Raw genomic sequence first — 20,364 nt, forward strand, 5'->3', positions numbered from 1 at the left:
TGTATTTCCCATGGTTAACATCTTTCAACATGGATTTTAAAAAAATCAAAAAATTTCCTCAGAAGCACTGTATTTATTTCAACTATAATTAGAAAATTACCTCAACATTTCACATGTGAAACTGAGTTTAAAGAAACTCTGCATTGGACTAAATGCAGGTAGAAATCAAAAACATCCATTTCATGAGAGCAAAAAAGATCTTGAAAACATTCAGTTTCTCTCAGTGGATCAGTCATGCATCTATCAAATACACAGAACATCTACTGATATCAAAACACATTCTGCCAGTGGCTTCTCAGATTCTGGAGCTGAGAGGAAAGATTCTACATTGAAATTTTCTCTACAACCACTTGAAATAGCCACTTTTCTCTGTTGCTGAGGATTAATATGTTCTTCTTGGCTAGCACCATAGATACTTCTCCTCCTAGCTTTGCCAGTCAAACACAAACAAAAATTAGATCTACAAATATTAAACAAACTTTCTGAGTTTTTTTTCCTTGGTTCCTTGCCTGCTTTTTTTTCAGATGCAAAGTGACTTGTACTGTTTGTTTCTTGGATGGATTTTTATTTTCCCCAGTTCATACCTGTGCTTATTATTTCTCCTAATGAAAGGTTACTGGTGTAAGTGTTCCTTTAGAGGCTCAGCTTGTAAGTGTGAGGAAAAGGCACCACAAGCACATATGTTTAAAGAACATCTACTGTAATCCCCTGGGTGTGGAATAACTCCTCATTTGTTGCACTAGCAATAAAAAGAAAAGAAACAAAGACACAGAGAATAAATTGGAGGTTTTAAAGGCTCAGACTCTGGAAATACCAGGAACTACTGCAAAAGAAGTCAAGAATACTGTAATGTGTATCTGGAAGCAATGCTATTTAAAAGCAAGTCAACCAGAAGGAGGTTTTCTTTCTGAAAATAACAAGTGCTGATGCATTTGGCATATTTAACAGTTTTCAGTTATCCAAGCAAAGGAGGATACTAGCAAAGCTGTTACAAAAAATGGAGGAGTGTTCATTTTAAATTAAAATGAAGCATATGAAAGTAAGTTACATGCTTTGAACCTTAAGTACTTTGTAACCTTACAGTATTTTGTAGTTTATAAGTTTGGGGAGACAATTTTAACACAGGTGTTATGATAAAGCACAGAATTAGCCTCAAGTTTTGTAAATGAAGATCAGTAAATAAAAAAAAAAAAAAAAAAAAGCCACTGGTTTTCAACAGAAAGGGGAGCAAATAATACAGAAATAGACTCCTGGGAGAAGCAGACTCCAGATGAGGCAATTCAGAATCTGCCAAGAAACTGGTACTCAAATAAGTGTTGGACTGGACAGTGCTCTGACACCTTAGATAACATCAAGAGCTCAAAATAGCTCAAGACAAAGATATTAGAGGCAGAAAAGCATGCAGAGCTTGAAATCATGACTAAGGAACAGCAACACAAATACAGAAGGTGGAAAAAGCTGAGCATTAAGTGAAAGTTTTTATTAATTTGACTGTGAGCACCAGGGGTCTGAACCACGAACAAACTGCATGTTGCCAACAGCTCTGCCTTGGATGACTGCTTTTTAACTACAAAGGCTACATGGAGAAAAAAGATGGTGTGTGCAGAAGAAATAACCAAGAGAGCAAATGGGATGTATATTGCCTTCTATTAGTCAAATATGCACAGCTCCTAGGAACTAGAAATTGCAGGCGGTATCTTCTACAAATATTCACAAAAGGATCACAAAGTCAGTTACAGAGGCAAGTCAGTAAGAATTTTCCTTACCAGTAATTAGCAATTTCTTCTGAATCACAAATTGGCAGGCAGTGTCTTCTACAAATATGGAATAATCTGCAAAACAATTACAAGCAACTGAAAAAAGTGCTGCTTGGCTGATAGCAAGAGACTACACCCCCACTTCCAAATGATCATAGGAGATAAAGGCCAACAGCTGAGCAGTTGGACTTGGCCATTAAGGAAGTCTGTAGTTTATCTCTGAAAAAAACATTTCTACTCAGCAGGACCCTGATCACCAGACAGCACCTACCACCTCCTATTAATAAATATTTAGCTTCTATCCATAGAAAATTTGACAAATACTGTCTTCTCAAGGGGCAATACTGACAGCAAGAGAAGCCCAAATGCACCCGTTTCTTTAAATTCTGTTTAAATCAACAGGAAAAAATCCACCTTGCAACTTAATGGCACAAGAGGTGAAATAAGTGTAGTTAAAAATCAGTTAGGGAATATATAAACCTTTTGCTTCTATGTTTACATGGGGGTTTTTTTTGAGCAATAGCTATCTTGGAAAACAACTAATGCCAAGTAGGAAAGGATAAGAGTGGCAGGATAAGTGTTGGCTGCTGGTGTAAGCTTCCTTGAAGTTTACTTAGCCACACTAGAGAAAGCCCAAGTTACCCTCAATTAAGGATCCCTCCCACTTTGCACCAAAATGTCCCTCAAAACTGTAATAATCACAGCATAGAGAAGGCTTTCCTGGGGTTCCAAATTCCTTATAGAGTCAGAGTCAGAGGGCAGCAAAGAACTTTTTTCAGATCTGGCAGAGGAAATTGTTGGCCAAGTTGCTCTAGTTCCATTGAGGATTCAGGGGCTGGCAATCTCAGGTATTTTGGAAACACGATGTAAAACCTTTCACTCATCTCGTTGAGAATGGGTCCTCAACAGGAATAAATAGGGCATCAATGGATCAGGTCTTACCTGCAGAAGGATGTACTTCATCACTCTGTACAGCTGGTGCAGGGCACAGGGGGAAATGCCATCCTCCAACTTCCCCTTGGAACATCTACATGACATAATTGATACATTCTTGGCAGGTCTGAAATTATGCTGCAGTGATGAATATTCCAGTTTCTGAGCCAGAAGCTAAAAAAATGGGAAAATAACTTCCATATTCACCAAGAAATACCTATGCCTCTTGGCATATGAGTGACCTGATAGAAAAGCATCACACGCTGGCAGAGCAGGGGTTAGCTGAGAGCAGGGAATGTGCCAGCAGTCTGGAACAACCCAAAAGGAAAACCAAGGGTTGAATGCCCAATATATCAGTGTATTTAGGAGCAGAAAAGGAGGATAACAGGGATATTCAGATATGCAGGAATGTGAGATTTGGAGGATGGCACTCAAATCCTGCCATTTACAGAGACTGGTGCAATGGTAAGGGAGGCTGAGCAGACAGCGAGTGACCACTAAGGCAGGTAAATATTCATGACCCCAGGGTAAGAATTATAATTTTGGGGGGGCAAAGACATCCATCTGCATCTGCCAGTTCCTTGCAATGCAGGCACACTGCAATACAAGGGAAGAAAATTAAGGTGCCTCATGATGTAAATTTAGTGAGTTGTTTCATATATGTATTGAAAACAACTGCTGTAGTTGCTACAGAATTATTGCTATTTCACCTAGAAATTGGAATTATTATAAAGTAAAATTATATGTGGCTCCAGAAGTAACTACTGTATGAAAAAGGGCTCTCCATTAAAAGCATGTGAGAGCATTTATATTTTCTGTCCTGAAATAACCCTCTCACTTTTAGTTCTGAGTTTGTGTAGAATGGTACATACAATTTTCATCAGGCAACTATGCATCTGCTTCAGAGCTTTAGGCTTTGTCAGAGAAAAAGTTTGGTCCTGCTTGGATATTCCTAATTGATAGTTCCAAATATGTAGAAAAATGGATTAGAACCTGCTGTGAGTCAGTGGAACTGCATCAATAGATGTATATAGTTCTAAAACTGCTGAGCTGACTTTTGCAGAGTATACTCAGTTTTTAAATCTTACACAGATCTCCAAAACAAACTAAATTTGAATTTTTTAGATCGCACCATTACTGAAATAATTTGAATATATCCAACCTTCTTCATGTTAGGATAATATGATTTTTTTAACCAGTTGTGTTGAAGGAAAGAAGACAAACTACTACTACACTACTACTCTTACTACCTGTGTAAGAGCAGTTATATGAGGCATTTAGCACCAAAGGATTCTATATGAGAAAGTTAAGGAAGACTTACAAGAAAGTTAAGGCTAGAATAAGAGTTGTTGCTCTGAATACTAAATACAGATATAGTCAATATTACCCTGGTATGTTGTGCCATTAATTAGTGAATATTAACTTGTTTATATAGCATAGGTTCTGTAGGTGTTGTGAATGAGAATGCAAATGTCCAGCCCTAAGTCCTTGTTTCTGTTATCTTCAGTTACATGTAATAACAGGATTGTGCTTCATTTAATGTTTCATAGCACTGTAGACTTCTGTTTGTTGTATTTTTTCTATTGTGACAGTGATTGGGTATGAGCATTTATGCAAAACCATCAGTGCTGCATATATATTCAGAGCATGCGCTTGTACGAGAAGTAGCATCATGCCTTGCTGCACACATACATGCAGTGCTCTGTGTGTATATATAGAATTTTACTGGAGTATGTGCACCAGCCAGCCAGTTCTTGTCCAGCACATCCCAAAGGGCAGTAACGGCTGTTGAACCTTGGTGAATTCTCACAACTGAACTTCATGCAGCATAATTTGCTAGCGAAGGGATAAGCTGTAATGTCAAGGATATGCTGAAGATGCTGCATATAATGAGCATATCTCATTTGCTAGCACTGCTGCTGCTGTCTTCTCAAGGATACCAAAATGCCTGTCAGCACCTGGATGAAAATCAGCTGACTCAGATTCCATCTGGCCAAAATGAAAATTATGATGGTTGGAGCAGGGAAAACGTTTAAAACTGGGGTAACATCTTTACTGATCTGCGATAGTATCTTCAGACATTTATTTAAATACTACAGCACCTCAGGTTCCTAGCTTTTTTCATTGTCTGAGAGATCAAGACGTTCGTAGGCAAAAGAAGCTTCTTTTCCCAAGCTGAACTGCTACTCTTGGTGTAGATTTGGCCTTTGCAATCTACATGCTCCTCCCTGGTGAGAGTGCATTAGTGGTAACTCACTGAACTTCCGGGTAAGTGCATCAAGAATGCAGAGACTCCAGCTTTGGCAAAACGAGACAGCCCTCTTCAATAGTATCAGCTTCACCACCCCCAATGGTTTGCAGGTTATTTTCTCACTAAGTCTTGGGTATGATCTTCAGAGGTAAAGCGTTGGCTTCTCCAGAGTAATATGCAGGTCAGGATAATGCAAGCCAAAAAGATGAAAATTAAGAGGAAGCCCTGTAATTGAAATGTTCATTGATAGAACTTGAATCTATGAAATGTAAAATAATTCAGGTAAATATAATCAAAACTTTGCCAACTGCATAATCCAAGAAGCTCATACCACTGCCGAGGCAGAGCCTCACGCTGGTTACATCAGCCCAGTGTTCACTTGCAACGCTCTCCACTGCACAATCTCACAAGCCTAGAAATTTGCCCTAAGTACCTGCTTTGGTGCACTTTAGTGTATGAAATCTCTTGCAGAGATTCAGTACTAGGCTGTGGTAGCGTGTGCTGGACCAGAGGCAGCCCAGGGGGTCAGGACAGGATTTTGAGAGCCCATGTGGGAGATAGTAGCCTGGAGGAGCTGCCATCAGAACAATTCATGCAGCCTCCAGCCTTGGGGAAAGAATTCTGCCAGAAGAGGCTGGGTATCACATAAATTGTCCTGGCATAATATACACACCTTGTGATCTGTAAGATTAGCACTTCTGCTCTCCACTCGCCCCACTTTCAGGCACATAAAATAGAGCCTTCTTTTTGATAAGCATTTCCTCCCAGAGCTAAAACACTCGAAAGTGTTTCACATGGTAAATATATATACTTAAAAAGAGCTATCATCAACTTGAAAGTCACAATACCGTTTGAAAAAGCATAGCTGTAGCTATTTATGACATGAGTGGCAGCAAAAGGGGGGGAGGAAAAAAAGTCTTTCCTGGCAGCTCGCTTCCTTTCTGTATTTTTTCCATGGTCTGATGAGCCATGTAAATACAGTTTGCGAGCAGGCGGCAAGCCCGAGTTTCCTCGCCTGTGCTGCGGGGGTGCAGGCCCCGGCGGAACGCGGGGTGGGTGTCCTCGGGCCGCCAGGGATGCTCCGGGGGAGGCGACCGAGCCCCGGGCGCCGGGCGGGGGCAGCCGCAGGGCCGCGGCGCGTTCGGCCTCCCGGGGTCACCTTGGGCACCAGGCGCCTCGCCCCCGCCCCAGCGGCCGTGTTCCGCGGGCGGTTCGCCCCCGAAACAGCGGGCCCGGCACCGGGAGCGCTCCCACGCCGCCGCCCCGTGAGGCCGGGCGCTGACCGGCGGTGAGCAGAGGCGGCCTCGCCTCCGTATCAACAGCAGGCGCGGAGGCCGAAGGCAGCCCGCCCGCCCCTGCCCTCTGTGGGCTGCTGCCGACGCGGACGGGCGCTGCCCCGGGCTCCTGCAGCCCCCTCCCTGGGTCCGGGGCGGCACGCTCCGCCCGAAGCGGCGGCAGCCCGGGCCATGGCCGTGGACTGCAGCGTCCCTCGCCCTGCGCGCCCCCGGCGGGCGGCGTAGCAGGGCGGAGGCACCGCCCCGGCCGTCATTTCCGCCGTGTGTCGGGGTGGGGGAGGGGGGCAGAGCGCTCGCCTCCTCCTCCGCGGCGGCCGGAGACACAGAGACCCAGCGCGGGGCGAGGGGAGCTCAGCCGCCGCCGCGCCCGCGGGCCGCGCCGCCCCGTCAGTCGAGCCCTGCCCCCGCCCGCCGCAGCCGCCCGGCATCCTTCCCGCCCCCTGCCCCGCGCCGCCTCGGCCCGGCCATGGGGAACGCAGCCACCGCCAAGAAGGGCAACGAGATCGAGAGCGGTGAGTGAGGGGGGATCCTCCGCCTCCGCCCGGCGCTTGGTCCCGCTCCCCGAGAAGGGGCCGGCGGCCCGGGCCGGGCGCGCCCGCCCCGCGCCGCCGCCGCAGGCCCCGCGGCCTAGCGGCTGGAGCGCCGAGCCCCCCGCCCCGCGCAGGCCCGGCCGCCAGCGCCCGCCGGCCCCCGGCTCGGCGCGGCCTGCTCGGCGCCGCGGGGAGCCCGCCCCGGTCTTGGCACCAGCCCACCGCCGAGCCGCCCGCCCTCCCCGGGGTTTAGCGTCTCGGGAAATAAACGGAATAAATCCGCCCGTGGCAGCCGGGCCGAGGCCGCCGCCGGGCCGCGCGTCCGGCTGTCCCGCAGCAGGTGTCCGTCCCCGGCGAAGGAGGAGCTGCTGGCGGGGCCGGGGTGGCGGCGGGCAGGTGTCAGCGCCTCCGCCAGCCTTCAGCCTCCATCCTCACCCCGGCCAGCTCGCTTTCCCCACCCCCGAACACACCCTTGTCGGTGGGGGAGGCCGCCCGCCGCGCCGCGCTCCGTCTGCGGCGGGAGGGCTTTCGTCCCGCTGCGGGGACTGTAGGTCAGAAACTCCTAAGTCTGCCCGGATCGTGCAGACCCGGTGACCCCGCCGGTCCTGCCCGCGCCCGGGGACTCGGCCCCAGCCCCGCGGCATGTTGACATCGCTCGGGAGCGCGCCGGGAGAGCGCTCGGTGCAAACGTTGTTCTCCTGATCCCTGGGTAAAATGGAAGACAAAAGCGTTGATCTGAATTTGCCATCGCAGGGTGATTTCTGCTGATTCTTTTTTTCTCCTGTCTTGAGTATTGCAGCGAAGTCTTTAAATAATAGAGAGTTGATTATATTGTTGTGAAAAAAAATACCCCGGACTTTATTTTTAGTAAGTCAATTTCCTTACTCCGTTTCTAGTGAAAACTTTTGGTTATGTTTGTGATGGGTAAGGGAAAAGACAAGACCTAAGAGAGCCTCCAGTTGTGCAAGCGCAGTGTTCCTACAACAATGCCCTTTGTTACTGAAGGCTCCATGGGCACTGTTAAAACTGCAAGGAATTTAAATATCGAAGTTGCTTTTTTTTCGTTGGTTGTTTGGGTGGGGTTTTTTTCCCAGTTTGTTTACTTCTTGTGTGTTTACTAGTGAGTCTGGGGTAGGACCTGGTGCTCCGATTTGCATAGGCCAGTGCATGCCCACACAGCCTTTCCTCTGGCTTCCCAGGGATCTGCAGAGGAGTCTCCAGCTGTGGGACCAGGGGCTCAGCTTGACCCACCCTCTTCTGTAGTGTGGGTTATCCTTTCAGTTCTCGCATCTTATGTCATTGTTAATAGTAGTATTCGTGTGATTAGTGTTATTAGTATTATTGATTTCACCATCTGAATGTTTTATGAGAATTTGACTGTTTTTGTTTGGTTTTATTTTTTATTTATTTAGCTGAGGATGTAAAGTTTTGATCGGAAGTATTTCAGCCTACCAATGAAGATGTGTGTGGAGAGGGTTGTTTGAAGTACTTTAGATGACAGAACACTGCATTTTGTACTTCATAGTACCTGTATTGCTGTTCATCTGTGCAGTTAAAGAACAACACTACACACAGTGCTTACTTCCTTTTTGATTTTTTTTCATATTACCAAGTACAGTGATTTTTTTTAAGTTTCAGAAGGAATTTGCTTCAGAACTCTCCTCTCTCCCTTTGTTGGAGTTTAAAAATGAGATGCTGCTAGAGACCTCAAGCTCACGTGTTCAGTTACTTAGTATATTTAGTAGCAAAAAGCTCTGTAATGATATCACTTCTGTAACTGGGAGAAGAAATTGATAATCATTGACATACTGCTGGAGTCACTTACCAGGAGTCACTTACTGTGGAGGATCAATATTATACAAATACTATCACATAATAAATTATTAGAAGCAATATTTGGATTACTGGCAGTGAAAGTTGATTTGTAGTCTATTCACATGATCCATGGCAGCTAAAAACTAAAGGAACATAAAATGTGATGGAGCTTTAATATTTCTGTTACATTTTTGCATTGCTGAGACAGGTTTTTGTTTTGTGTGTTAATTGTCCTTACAGCACGTATTTCAAACTTCAGGATACTGAGTTGTTCCATGTCGTAACAGAAAAATAGGGAGGTTTGACTTGTAAAGGTGATGTTATACCCTTGATCCATGCATGGAGCGTATGGTGTGTCGATCAAGGACATGCTAAGGTCTCTGAAAGAACAATGAAGGGTAACGCAGCTTCCACTGATAACTGTACTTACTAGTTCATGAAGTGTAATTTGAGACCTCTTTCCCTATCTGTGGTCAGCACAGTAAATGCTGTTCACCTAACCGTGGCCCTTAGATTCTTCTTGTTTATTTTAGCTTTCCATGCATATTCCAGTATCTTCAGTACTCGTTACTTTACTCAGGCTGTGGAGGGGAAAAAACACAGTTGTGTGTGAACACCAGTAGGAGAATGGAGCAAATGGTTCAGAGTATTTCTAGGCAGAAGTTGCAGGTGAATAAAATCTGAATGCTGGTTAAGTTTCTTGAGGACATGATAGATGTGTGTGTACAAACATGAGATGGAAAGCTTCAGTGTAGTTTGCTGGGATTTTCTCTCTATGCCCTTCTGTTCAGTTTGTCCTAATATGCAGTGAATTTTGGTTTTGAGGACGAAAATTAAAAGTGATCCTTTACTAAAGAGAAACTTAAAGAGTTCTTTATCAATTTTAAACTATGTGTCTGTTTTAAATGGCTTCTTCGTTTTCCACAGGGCATAGCAGCCAGCCTACAGGTTCTGAGCTTCTTTGATAATATAAGTATCTTTCATTTAAAATCTGAAAAGGCACAATTGTGTGTTGTTCTTTAAGTTTGATTCCTCATCCTAATATTAATTAAATTATTCACTTCATTGCTTGTAAGGGTTTTTCGCTGCTCAATTTATAGTATTTGAGAACTTTTTTTTGCAACATCTGACTTAAAAGTCTCAACATGTGGTAAATTGCATTTTTAAAAAAGAGGCTACAGGGAGTCTACTTTAATTTGTTGCAATTAATGTAGGAAAATGTTAGCTTTATTAATATTCATTATCTTGGAATCATTTGTTAAAGTAGCACGAACAACATAAAAGAAACAAAACTGTAACACATCTCAGAGCTTTAAAAAGGTCGCAGCATGGTTTTTTAATCCAAGAAGTGAATCTGTTACTTTTAAACTTACTGAGTTTATATGAAACAGGAAATTTTAAACTTCACTAGAAGTATTTTGTAAACTGGAATGAATGACAGCCCTGATTTTGTAGAAAGTTTTTGGGTTTTTTTTTGTTTTGTTTTGTTTTGCTTCAGGTGACTTGATAATGCAGATTTCTGAAGTAATTGCTGTGTATGGCTCTGAATTTTTGCCCCTTTAGATATGCAAGGTGATGTCACAGGTGACAGCAAGATGTTTGTCTAGAAATTAATAACAATCCCACTTTGTGCTTTGTTTGGTGGGGATTTTTTCCTAGATTCAAGAATACTTAGCTCTGGTACTGTCTGTCTGTTTCTTTTTTAATCACCAAACTGATAAGAGACCAGGTGATTAGAATACACTCCTTGGTGACTGGAAGATTTGTATGCTTTCTGTTTTTCCAATATATTTTGAAACCACATGGGCTTGGCTTCTGAGGTGTGCTAGCCAGGATTCAGATGGTCGTAGCTGCTTTGTCTGTAGCAGTATGTGGTAGTAAATTACTCTTAAAATATATGTTTAGAATTAAACTTTACATTGTTTTCAAAAGATAATTCTGTACACATATCTTCTTACCTTCAGCTTCCAGTCATGAGGAATTTATTAATCTAGCATGACTTTACGAGCTTTGACTTCTGTGGTCTTTAAATAGCCAAGTACAGCGTGTATGATGTGTATTCTGCATGAGAGTTTTATGTTCATTCATTCCTCCTCCTCCTCAAAGTGTTCCCACTACAGTGTCTTCAGTATGACAGAGTTCCTATTATAGTCAATTCTTCCCTTTTTAACTCTTCTAATTAATTCTGTAAGTAGTGCTCCTTTGAAATGTGCTTGACAGGAGGATGCAGCCGCCTTCATTTTTCTTTGCCAGTAGATTTTAACCTCCTCGGGGGACATTTCTTAAACTGAGTTTTTTTTCTTATTTTTCATATGCATTCATTGCTGGGTATTCTGCTGTATTTCCTCACAGAGTACCAAAGGAGACCACAAGTTTGTTTCCTGTAAAGACTGGATGAGGCAAAGGTCTGACATTGCTGACCTTGATAAGATCAAATTCAGTGAAGTAGAGGTGAAAAGCTCTGTGTCCATTACTCTTCCAAAACTGCTGATTTTCTGTTGCTTTTCCAGAGACTCTTGTTCCAGTGTTTTTGACCTGAGTGTAGTTTTCAACAGCTGTTGTCTTTTTTCTTTTGCTCATTGTGTCTATGCTCTCTATGATTTTGAAATGGATATCCCTTGGAGTCTTGCTTACATGTTTTAAAACATCAGCTGTAGTATGTGTTGTGTATAAGAAATTAACAATACCTATGCCAGTGATGCTGGAATGGACTGTAAGTAACATCTCTTGAACAATGTATTTCAAGTTTCTTTCCTTATATTCTTGGGCTTGTATTGTCTCACTGTTGATCAGTTAGGTTTCAGCCAGAAGGAGCTCTGTAAGCTGAAAATCTGAACTGATTATAATTGCTTGCTGAAGAAACCTAAGAATTCCTTTGCTGTAATCACCAGTGCAGGACTACCAGTATGCACCATCTGAAAATTCTGCTTTAATTAAAAACAAAATTCTTTTTCAGTGCTTGGACTAGCAAAGAGTAAATTATAGCCATGCCCATGTGGTAGAATAACAAAAAGGTCAGAAGGACCTCTAAGTGGTAAAATTACTTTTTGTATTTAATTGTTGCAGTCAGGCTTTTATTACAAGCTCTGAGTGCTTTAGAGACAGAATATTACAAATTACTTGACATTCCCTTGTTACTGGGTTCCTTTAGTGTTCGTTCATTTACCCATATATCCACATTCGTAGATCTGACACAATCAGAAGTAATATCTTGAAAAGATACTCAGGCTAATCACTGTTTTTAAACAGTCACACTGTTCCTTATTGCAATTAAAGATATGCCTGTGCTACTAAAATCAACTGTATCATTGCTGCAGGGAGCAGAATGTGGACATTGAGAAGTAAGTGGGTAAATTGTAAGGATGCCACACTGCAAGGTCCAGTGTTGTGGGCTGCTCTTCTTGAGCCAGGGGCTGTGTTCCACGCCAAGTCAGGCTGGCAGGGAGTCTTCTCCAGTTAAGCTCCTCTGTAACTGGTGAATCTCTGCTTTGGAAAGAACTGTGGAAAGGCCTTTGGATGCCTGTCAGATTTTGTGTTTTTCCTGCATCCTCACTACAGGCAATATGAACAGCTTGTTTGCCCAGAAGAGTTTAAAAAAACCCAACCCTACAATAGTTTAATAAAGGGTCTTGTCTCTGCAGCACAGCAGGTGAGTTCCAGATCAGACCCAGGTAGGGCATATTTCACTTAATCAGTGATCCTGGTCACTTAAGCTTGCAGAGTTTTCAGTGTTTGGAACCTTGAGTTGGTGGGGATTTTTTTAATAAACTTGTGAAACAGCTAAAACTTGGCAAAGAGTGCCCTGCAGTGCTGCTATCCAGCTTTATCTTTGTAACAGGTAGCAAGGTGCTATTTCATGAACATTTATTTCAGATGCAGTTCTTTTTTTACTTTCCTTCTGCCACATTTTTCCTGCCTCTGTGCTCCTTAAGTGTGCTGGAGCAACTATTTATGAGACAACAAGTTGAACTGAATTTGAGATAGATATAGGTTAAAAATAACCTTGCAAAAAAGGACTTCAGTTAACCTGGGTCGACTTCCTGATCCAGTTCACTGTAGCTACACTGACAGTGCAGGTGGGATGTGGCTCAGAGACTGGAGAACAGATAGAAAATAGGGGTTGCACTGCCTGCTCGTGTTGCCAAAGAATCATTGTGGTGCTGTGGGTTCAGGTTCTACTGCAAGTCTTTTCCTGCCATACTGTGCTGTGAGGTAGAAATGCTTCCAGGAGAATGGGGGAGAGGACAAAGTTGCAGTGGAGCTGTGAGTAGGTAAGTGAAGTGAGTGAGTTATGAGTCTTAGGAGTTGCAAAACTAAAAGATAAAATCAATTTGGGTTGTTTGTTTGGGTTTTGGTTTTTTGTTTGTTTTTTTTCTTTCTGGTATGGTTGGGAAAGGATTACACACATTCCTCTGTGTAACTTTATTTATTTGTGTTACCCTGGTGTTTATGAGGGCTAGTCATGAATCAGGACCCCATTTTGTTTGTACAAACACAAGCCAGAAAACTTCTTCTCCAAAGCCCACGTTGTGTTTTTGATAATAAAGTGAATATAGGCAGGTGGGAAATACAGGATGAAATTGAGACCATTAGTCTGCATATCAGGAGAACTGGGATAAAGCAATTTGAAGGTTGGTTCACAGCATAGCACAGACATTGCTATGCAGGGCACTAAAAGGAAGATACTGGGGTAGCCCTGCGTGTGGTGTTCAGGATCAGCACTGGTAAACACCAGTCTCTCCAGTGCTCAGTTGAGCCTCTCTCTCTGGCATCCCCCTTGCAATTTTTTCAGCATCAGCGCAGAATAATGTCCACTGAGAGCAAGATTTCACAAAGCAGCTGAGCCCATCTGGTGGTTCATGCTGTTGAAAAATCCTGGTTTATTCCTAGGCCCTTCACTGGTCAAAATACTAGTGTTTTTCTGATCCATTGATAGGTTATTTTACATAGGCAGAAAACTGTGTTTTTTATCTCCTCTGGTTATATATATTTATTTTGCATGCCACCTTAATTCACTGAGGTGTCAGATGGCAAGAATTCAAAGGAAGATTCAAGGAAGATTCAAAGGAAGTACTGAAAGAACTGTTGGCAATTAAATGGTGAGGTGGCAAGAAAAAGGAGTATCTTTTCTTTGTATTGAGCTCTTAGATTAATTTAATAGTTTCTTAAGACTTCACCCTGCTAACTTGATAGAAAAACGGTAACTCCAGACTGCCCCTTTCCTATCTTCCATTGTTCATATAATGAGTTACTTTGAGGCTTGAAGTTTTTAGCGAGAGGTGTTAGTACCTAGCAGTTGAACTTTGCTTTTTCAATCTTTTAGAGTTATATGACAATAGAGAAAAATAGAACAAAGCATTGCTTCTTTCCATCTCTGCACCTGTCATTTGGATCTTTAAGTCAATAGAATTTTAGAAGAGATTTTTATTTAATTTTTTCATTTTTAGTGTAGTTTCAGTTCTCTTTTTGCCAGTTTGGTGTTCTAACTAAGAAATATACCAAAATTTAGATTTTATTTAGTAATTAATTTTCTCATTCATTAAACAATTTTCTGCTTTCCCCTACCCAGAGGGACTCATCTGTAATCGTAGAGGACTTGCTAGCTTGTGATGTAATGAGTTCAGATACTTATTCCTAGATAGACATGTGGTAAGAGTTAGGCTGTGTGGGTTGCTTGACATTTTACCATGTAGTAAAGGTATGCCACAATTTTTATTACCTCAGACTAAACAGTGTAATTTTGGTGTTTCTTTACATTTGGATATCATCTATCTATAGTTTTGAAGGCCTGAGAAAATTTTTCAGAAAATCCCAGAAGTATAATATACTCTGCATGTTAGAGATAAATGGACCTTCACACTCTGAGAAAGCAAAAGAATCTTTTCCGTGACATATTTCTCTACCAGAGAAAGCCTGATGAGCATTTTGAGCCAAGTTCTTCCTCCCCTTAGGAAGTTGCTGTTCTACCTTGCACTGCTTCTTATGAGAGGCCTGGTATCTCTGTGATAGACCAACACTGGGATGGTAAGATACCTTACCAGGGATGTTAAAACAAGAGGCCTAGAAAATCCTCCTTCAGCACATTCTTAGATGAATGACTATCTAATCTGCTGGGTGATTTATAAAGGTAAGCATTAGTTATCCCTCTGCCTCTTATTAACTTTTCTACTTTTGTTAAAATACTGTAGAGTTCAGAGGATGTCAGGAACTTACTTTATTTCATTCCAGTTAAGCTGCTTCCAGCAAGCATGTACTTGTTAAGCTGGTGCACTTGCTGTTAACACTCATCTGTAAACACAGAGACTTCCACAGCTGCAGAGTGGTTCAAGAAATTAAAACAGAGGAAACTGCATTTCTCGTGTGAAGACAAACTTTAAAGGTAGAAGAGATTTTTGTTTTGCCTATGCCCAGGATCCATTTACCTATTCCCTCTCATGGAATGACATAATTAAGGGTGTATGTACTCGGATACATCAGCAGGTGCATTGTAGTAATAATTAAGCTTAATTTTGATAACTATGATATTAGGCAGTTTCAAATTCTTCGGTTGTCTTGTAGCAGGTAACAGTAATAGGTTTATTGCATATTGAAATTCTAATTGTTAAGCATATGATAATCTAGCCTTAATTTGCACAAGGGGAGAATGTGACTTAGCTGCACCAAAGTCTATCATTAAGATGAAGTTTTGAATGCAAATTACCTGTATTCAAGCGTTTTATTAACTGATCCATAGATAAAAATGGAGCCTGGAGGTTTTAATCAGGGTTTTGCATTGAAGAACAGGGTAGGTGGAGAGAGAGAGAAGAAAAAAAAAGCATTTCATTGCCATAACCATGCCAAACCAATTGGAAAGATCATGATATTTCCTTCAAACTTATGTCATTATGGTGAAAGGCGATGTGTTTTCATCTACTTCTGGGGGACTGTTTTATATCAGTCAAGTTTTAAAAATTCAGTGCTTCAGTCATACATTTGATCCTTGCGAAAACTTCTGCAATGAGAAGCAGTGGTCTCATGGAAATTCATGGCTCTGCATGCACTGCAGATCCCAGCACTGGTATTCTGCTTTGGGAATTGTGGGTTAAAAACCTTAAAGTGTAGATTGTATCAATATATTCCCTGGTCAAGCTGGTTTCTCTCTGTTATTTTATAATTGTACATTTTAGAGGTACTTGTTTATGTAAACTGAACTTTAGAGTTAAGTAAGATGCTAGATCATTTAGTTTAATTTAATGGCCTATATGAATATCAGATTGCTGAAGTTTAAGTCCACAGTAGCTTCATGAGATGTGGAAATGCCTGGGAGATGTTCAGAGTGTGTACTGCTTTGTAATGGTTCTTACGGTGTCTGCTGGTTCTTTTGCAAATTAGCAGGTTGGGTTTTTTTCCTCTTTGAATTTTTTGAGGACTAATGATCAGATGCAAAATTGACATAAAAACAAAATTAGCTTCGGTTTTTCAGATTGCTCTTAATACCCAAGAACAGTTCAGTTTCTATCTAAATTTTGTCTATTTTTATGACACGCTTTCTGCCGAAAAATTGCTCTTTAAATTCTACCTATATCAGTATGCAACTGCTCATTTAGTATTCAAATGCAGGATTTACTTAATTTGCAGATTAACTTTTTTTTTTTTTTTTTATATTGAACTCCCAAGGTGGGACATTCTTGGACTATAAATGAATGTGTCCACATTTGTTACCATTTGTAAATAATAAACATACCAAACACATTGCATCGAAGGTGAACACTCGGGAAAAGGTTGACACAGATGGCTGAAGGTGCTGAATTATTTCATGTGAAGAATTATTACTATGTAACTGACATATTTTCTGTCTAGACTAGATAGTTCAGGTGTAAAGCTGTGTGTGATATGGGAAGCAAGAAGTGTTCTGTGCTTGCCCTGTTCTTGCTTTTGTGAAGCAGCCACTTCAAGTTTCTGTTGGCTTTTTCCTTAGGGACAGGTACCAGTTTATTCCTAATAAAACTTCAGATCCCTCCTTGAGAATGAGGAACTACAGAAAAAGAGAACGGAGAGAAACCACACAACAGTTGATAAAAGAAGGAGAGGGAATAAAAAAATGTAAAAAAATGTAAAAATAGGGAGCCAAAGGGAGTAGTAAGCAGAGTAAGGGCCCATTCTTGTTCATGCTCTTCCATCCTGGAATAGGGAGCTGGTGAAAGCTGCCCAGAGATGCTCTGCCTGAGGATGTAGAGGTAAATGCCACAGGTATCAGGGCTGTCCTATCAAGTGTCTTTCTTCAGACACACACACCACGTTGAGGTGGCATTGCAGGGACCAGTGACCAGCCCCATGCCAGGTACCCAAAGTGGCATTCTGTGTTTTGGTTCTGCTGTAGGTGCCAGGGATCCTTAGTGTGTTGTATAGTTTCACTCATCTTTAGTTTTTTTTCTGATGTGTGTGATAGGGAGTCCCTTATATACCTGCAGTCTGAATTTTCTTTGTGTACTTACCTGGATTCTTAGCAGCCCTCTCCTCTGTTTTCATATAGTCTGACCTGAGACAATTTTATGTTGCATTGCCCATTGTTTCATCACCAAAGCAAATGCATAGTCTGATCTTTTTATCATTGTAGTAGTAGATGCTGCTTGTATACCTTCAAAGAGAATTTTTATTTTTTTCAGTGGACTGTGTTTCTTTCAAAGCTTGCTATATTTAGTAGCTAAACTGATACAATAAAACTGTTACCTTCAGAAGACATGGGATTTTTTGATGGTGGTTGCTTTTGGGGTTTTGGTTTTGGTTTTTTTTTCCTTTTGTTTTGTTTTTTTTGTTTTGTTTGTTTTTTACGCAGATGCCTAAAACTATGCCATTTGTTAAAGAAAAGCATTTGCTAAGTAATTGACTGCAGGAATATAGAACATTATTTGGCCAATTAAAAAACAATTCCAAAAAATGGTGGTATTCATCTGTAGGACAGTGTTATGTGATGATTTGGCTGAATTTTTATGTTAATTATAGCCACAATTACTTGTTGGTATTATTTAAGATGTTTTTTTCAGGACCTCATTTAGAAGCAATTTTTTAGTTTCTGCTGGGCAAGATCTGTATGTTCAGAGCAGAGTCTGATATTTGCCAGTTAAATGTTTTTAGAAAAAAAAAGCCAAACAGCAACAAAATCATGTTACTGTTGTCAGCTTGAAGTTTGAGCCTGTAATTATGAAACTTTCTTCAACTTGCTGCTTTCAGAGTGGTTACATGGCCAATTTTCCTTGGCAGTAAAGCTGACTTGAAAAATTCCTGCCCTGCTCACCCCTGCTGCTCTGCTCACAGTTACAATTTGCTGCTCCTTCTGTGCCAGTACATCTGTTTGAGGACTGCTCTCAAGTGTTACTGAAATGGTTAAAACTCTTGCTTCTGTCCGCCCACTAACTTCATAGATCTCTCTTAAAATGCAGCCCCACCCTAGGTTGGATGGAGAAGAGGGAGGGATGTGAAAGAGGATGAAATGTTGTTGTAAGTGGATTTTGCCACTGGAGAAAATGTACTAAGCGTTTTACTGAAGTGAAAACCTGCTATCATCAGACAGTGTTGATCTAAGCTATTAGATATGTTAACTTGAAAAGGTTTTTAATTTGTGGGGCTCTTTGGAGCCCTCCCTTCAACCAGAAATTCTGCTGACTTTCTTAAAAATATGCATCACCATTCTGAAATATCAGAAGAAGTTGTCCCATTTTTGCTTACTACTGAGACCAAAATAGTAATTGTAACATTTTAGCTCTGTTAAATGTGATTGCCCTCATGGTCATCAGAGCAAAATGTATTTTGACTGAGTTATCAAAAGGATCACCAGCCTTCCTCTTCATATTTTTAATTATTCCTGAATGTACTCAGTATTTGTTAGGACAAATAAAACTGGAAGATGACTAATACATACATACTCATTTTAGATACAGCATGTGAGTAGGGAGTAACAGGAGGAAGAAGAGACACGCAGATCAGTGCAGTAGCACAATGAGAGATGTGAAAGCACCAGAGATCAAAGCTGGCCAAATGGTACAGTCAGGCTCAAGGTATAAGCACTGCAAATCTAGTATGACCTTTGACAAGAAAAATGAAAGCATCTCTTACATTTACCTTTTTTGAAATTGAACTGAATTTTCCACTTTATGGTGAGGATACCAGTTTTCTGCAGGATGTGTTTTTTTCATTTAAAGTGAAAATAAAGTTTGGAACCTTACTGCCCTTTCTTTCAAAGGATAACTTGTGGTAGTTCTGCCTTTTTTGTGTGAAAATAATCTCAAGCAGAAAATAGTAGTTGGCTTGTTTTCCACAGTTCTATTCAGAACAGTGTCATTTTCTCCACCAACTAAATTGACTCATTCATTTCCTCTAATACATACAAACTTACTTGTGCTGCTGCCAGTCTTGTTGTTAGGAGTAGCCCAAAGTGCAGTGGCTGGGAAAACAGTAGTAGATTTTCACTATGAAAAATATATAAATTGAAGCCTTTCATTCACAGTCCCTTTGGACTTGGATAGAAGAGGAAAATTTTCACAATGAGGGCAATTGGCCATTGGAATAATCTCCCCATGGAAGTGGTGGATCAGATGCTTGAGACTCAGTTGGAAGGGGCACTGGACCATCTTGTCCAGACCGTGCTTTTGTCAATAAAGATAGGACCAGATGATCCTTGAGGACCCTTCCATCCTGGTATTCTGTGACTTGTTATGGACCAGTAAAGCAAACCTCTTGAGCCTGAGATTGTTTGTTACTTGTGCAGCCCTTGAGAGGGTTTGTAGAAAGTGTTTGCAAGCTGGGGAGGAAAGAATCGAGATTCAGGTGCATTTCTGACAAATAGAGCAGTGGTGACAATCTGAATTTCTCTCAAATAGCATGGTAGTGCTTGAATAGCCTGAAGAGGGCAAGGCTTAAATGAAAAGCAGTTTTGATTTCTTGTTGAATGTACATTTAATAATGAAAAAAGGAGACATAGTCAGTTGAAGAAGATGTGTGCTGCTCTTGCAAAAGACAGAATACATTCAGTGTTTTGAGCATATGACAATATTGGAAGTTTACTGAGAATTGAAGTAGTGGCAGTAAAGACCGAAGAAGAAAGATGCAAGCAAATAAAGAAATAATACTATTAGTCCCACTTAAGTATTTACTGGTAAAACAAGTAGCAGCAATGGCATAGTAACATTAGGAATATTTTTCCTTTTCCAAATAAAAGAAACACAGTAGTGTTAGGTGTAAAAAAACCAAAACAGAAACAAAAAAACCCACACACCAAAGAAACCACACAAACCCCAACAACAGAAAAAAAAAAAAAAAAACAACCAAAAATCTAAGATCCAAACTATTTATACACATGAAAGCCCAGTTTTTATTTATTAGTAATATGGGGTATTAACTTCTTCATGTGGTAGGAAAAAACTTCTGATTATTCTGTTTCACAGATCTCTTAATGTTATTTGTCTTTGAGATCCTTGTTTCCTTGCTGAGAGGAGGCCATTGGACCTTGTGCTCTAAGAATATGATGGAACAATAAATCTCCCTATTTGTGGTTACATTGAGAGCTATTGAATAAAAGGTAGCATTAATTTTTTTCTCATGTTTCATCATATGGCAGAGCATATTCTCTCATGAAAGATTAAATTGTAGATGCTGCTGACATCTGTTACTGTTTGGGAGGTTGTTGTTTCTTTGTGTATTTGGAGGAGGATTATCTAAATCAGAATTACTTGTCTGCTGCAGCAGCACCAACTTTGCAGTATCCTTAGATAGGAGACAACCTGGAACCACAAACAAAAAATACTCTA

The 20,364-nt window shown here is 41.2% G+C and overlaps 1 protein-coding gene across 1 annotated transcript in view; it reads left to right on the top strand.

The window, feature by feature from the left end:
* The first annotated feature begins 6,504 nt into the window (after positions 1-6,504).
* PRKACB (protein kinase cAMP-activated catalytic subunit beta) overlaps positions 6,505-20,364 on the top strand; it is a 68,289-nt gene continuing 54,429 nt past the window's right edge. The window contains exon 1 of the mRNA XM_071750581.1: positions 6,505-6,748. Within this exon, the coding sequence (XP_071606682.1) occupies positions 6,703-6,748 (46 nt within the window). The 5' untranslated portion in view covers positions 6,505-6,702. The remainder of the gene's footprint in view (positions 6,749-20,364) is intronic.

Source organism: Heliangelus exortis, chromosome 8, assembly GCF_036169615.1.
Source record: "Heliangelus exortis chromosome 8, bHelExo1.hap1, whole genome shotgun sequence".
NCBI classification, from domain to species: domain Eukaryota; kingdom Metazoa; phylum Chordata; class Aves; order Apodiformes; family Trochilidae; genus Heliangelus; species Heliangelus exortis.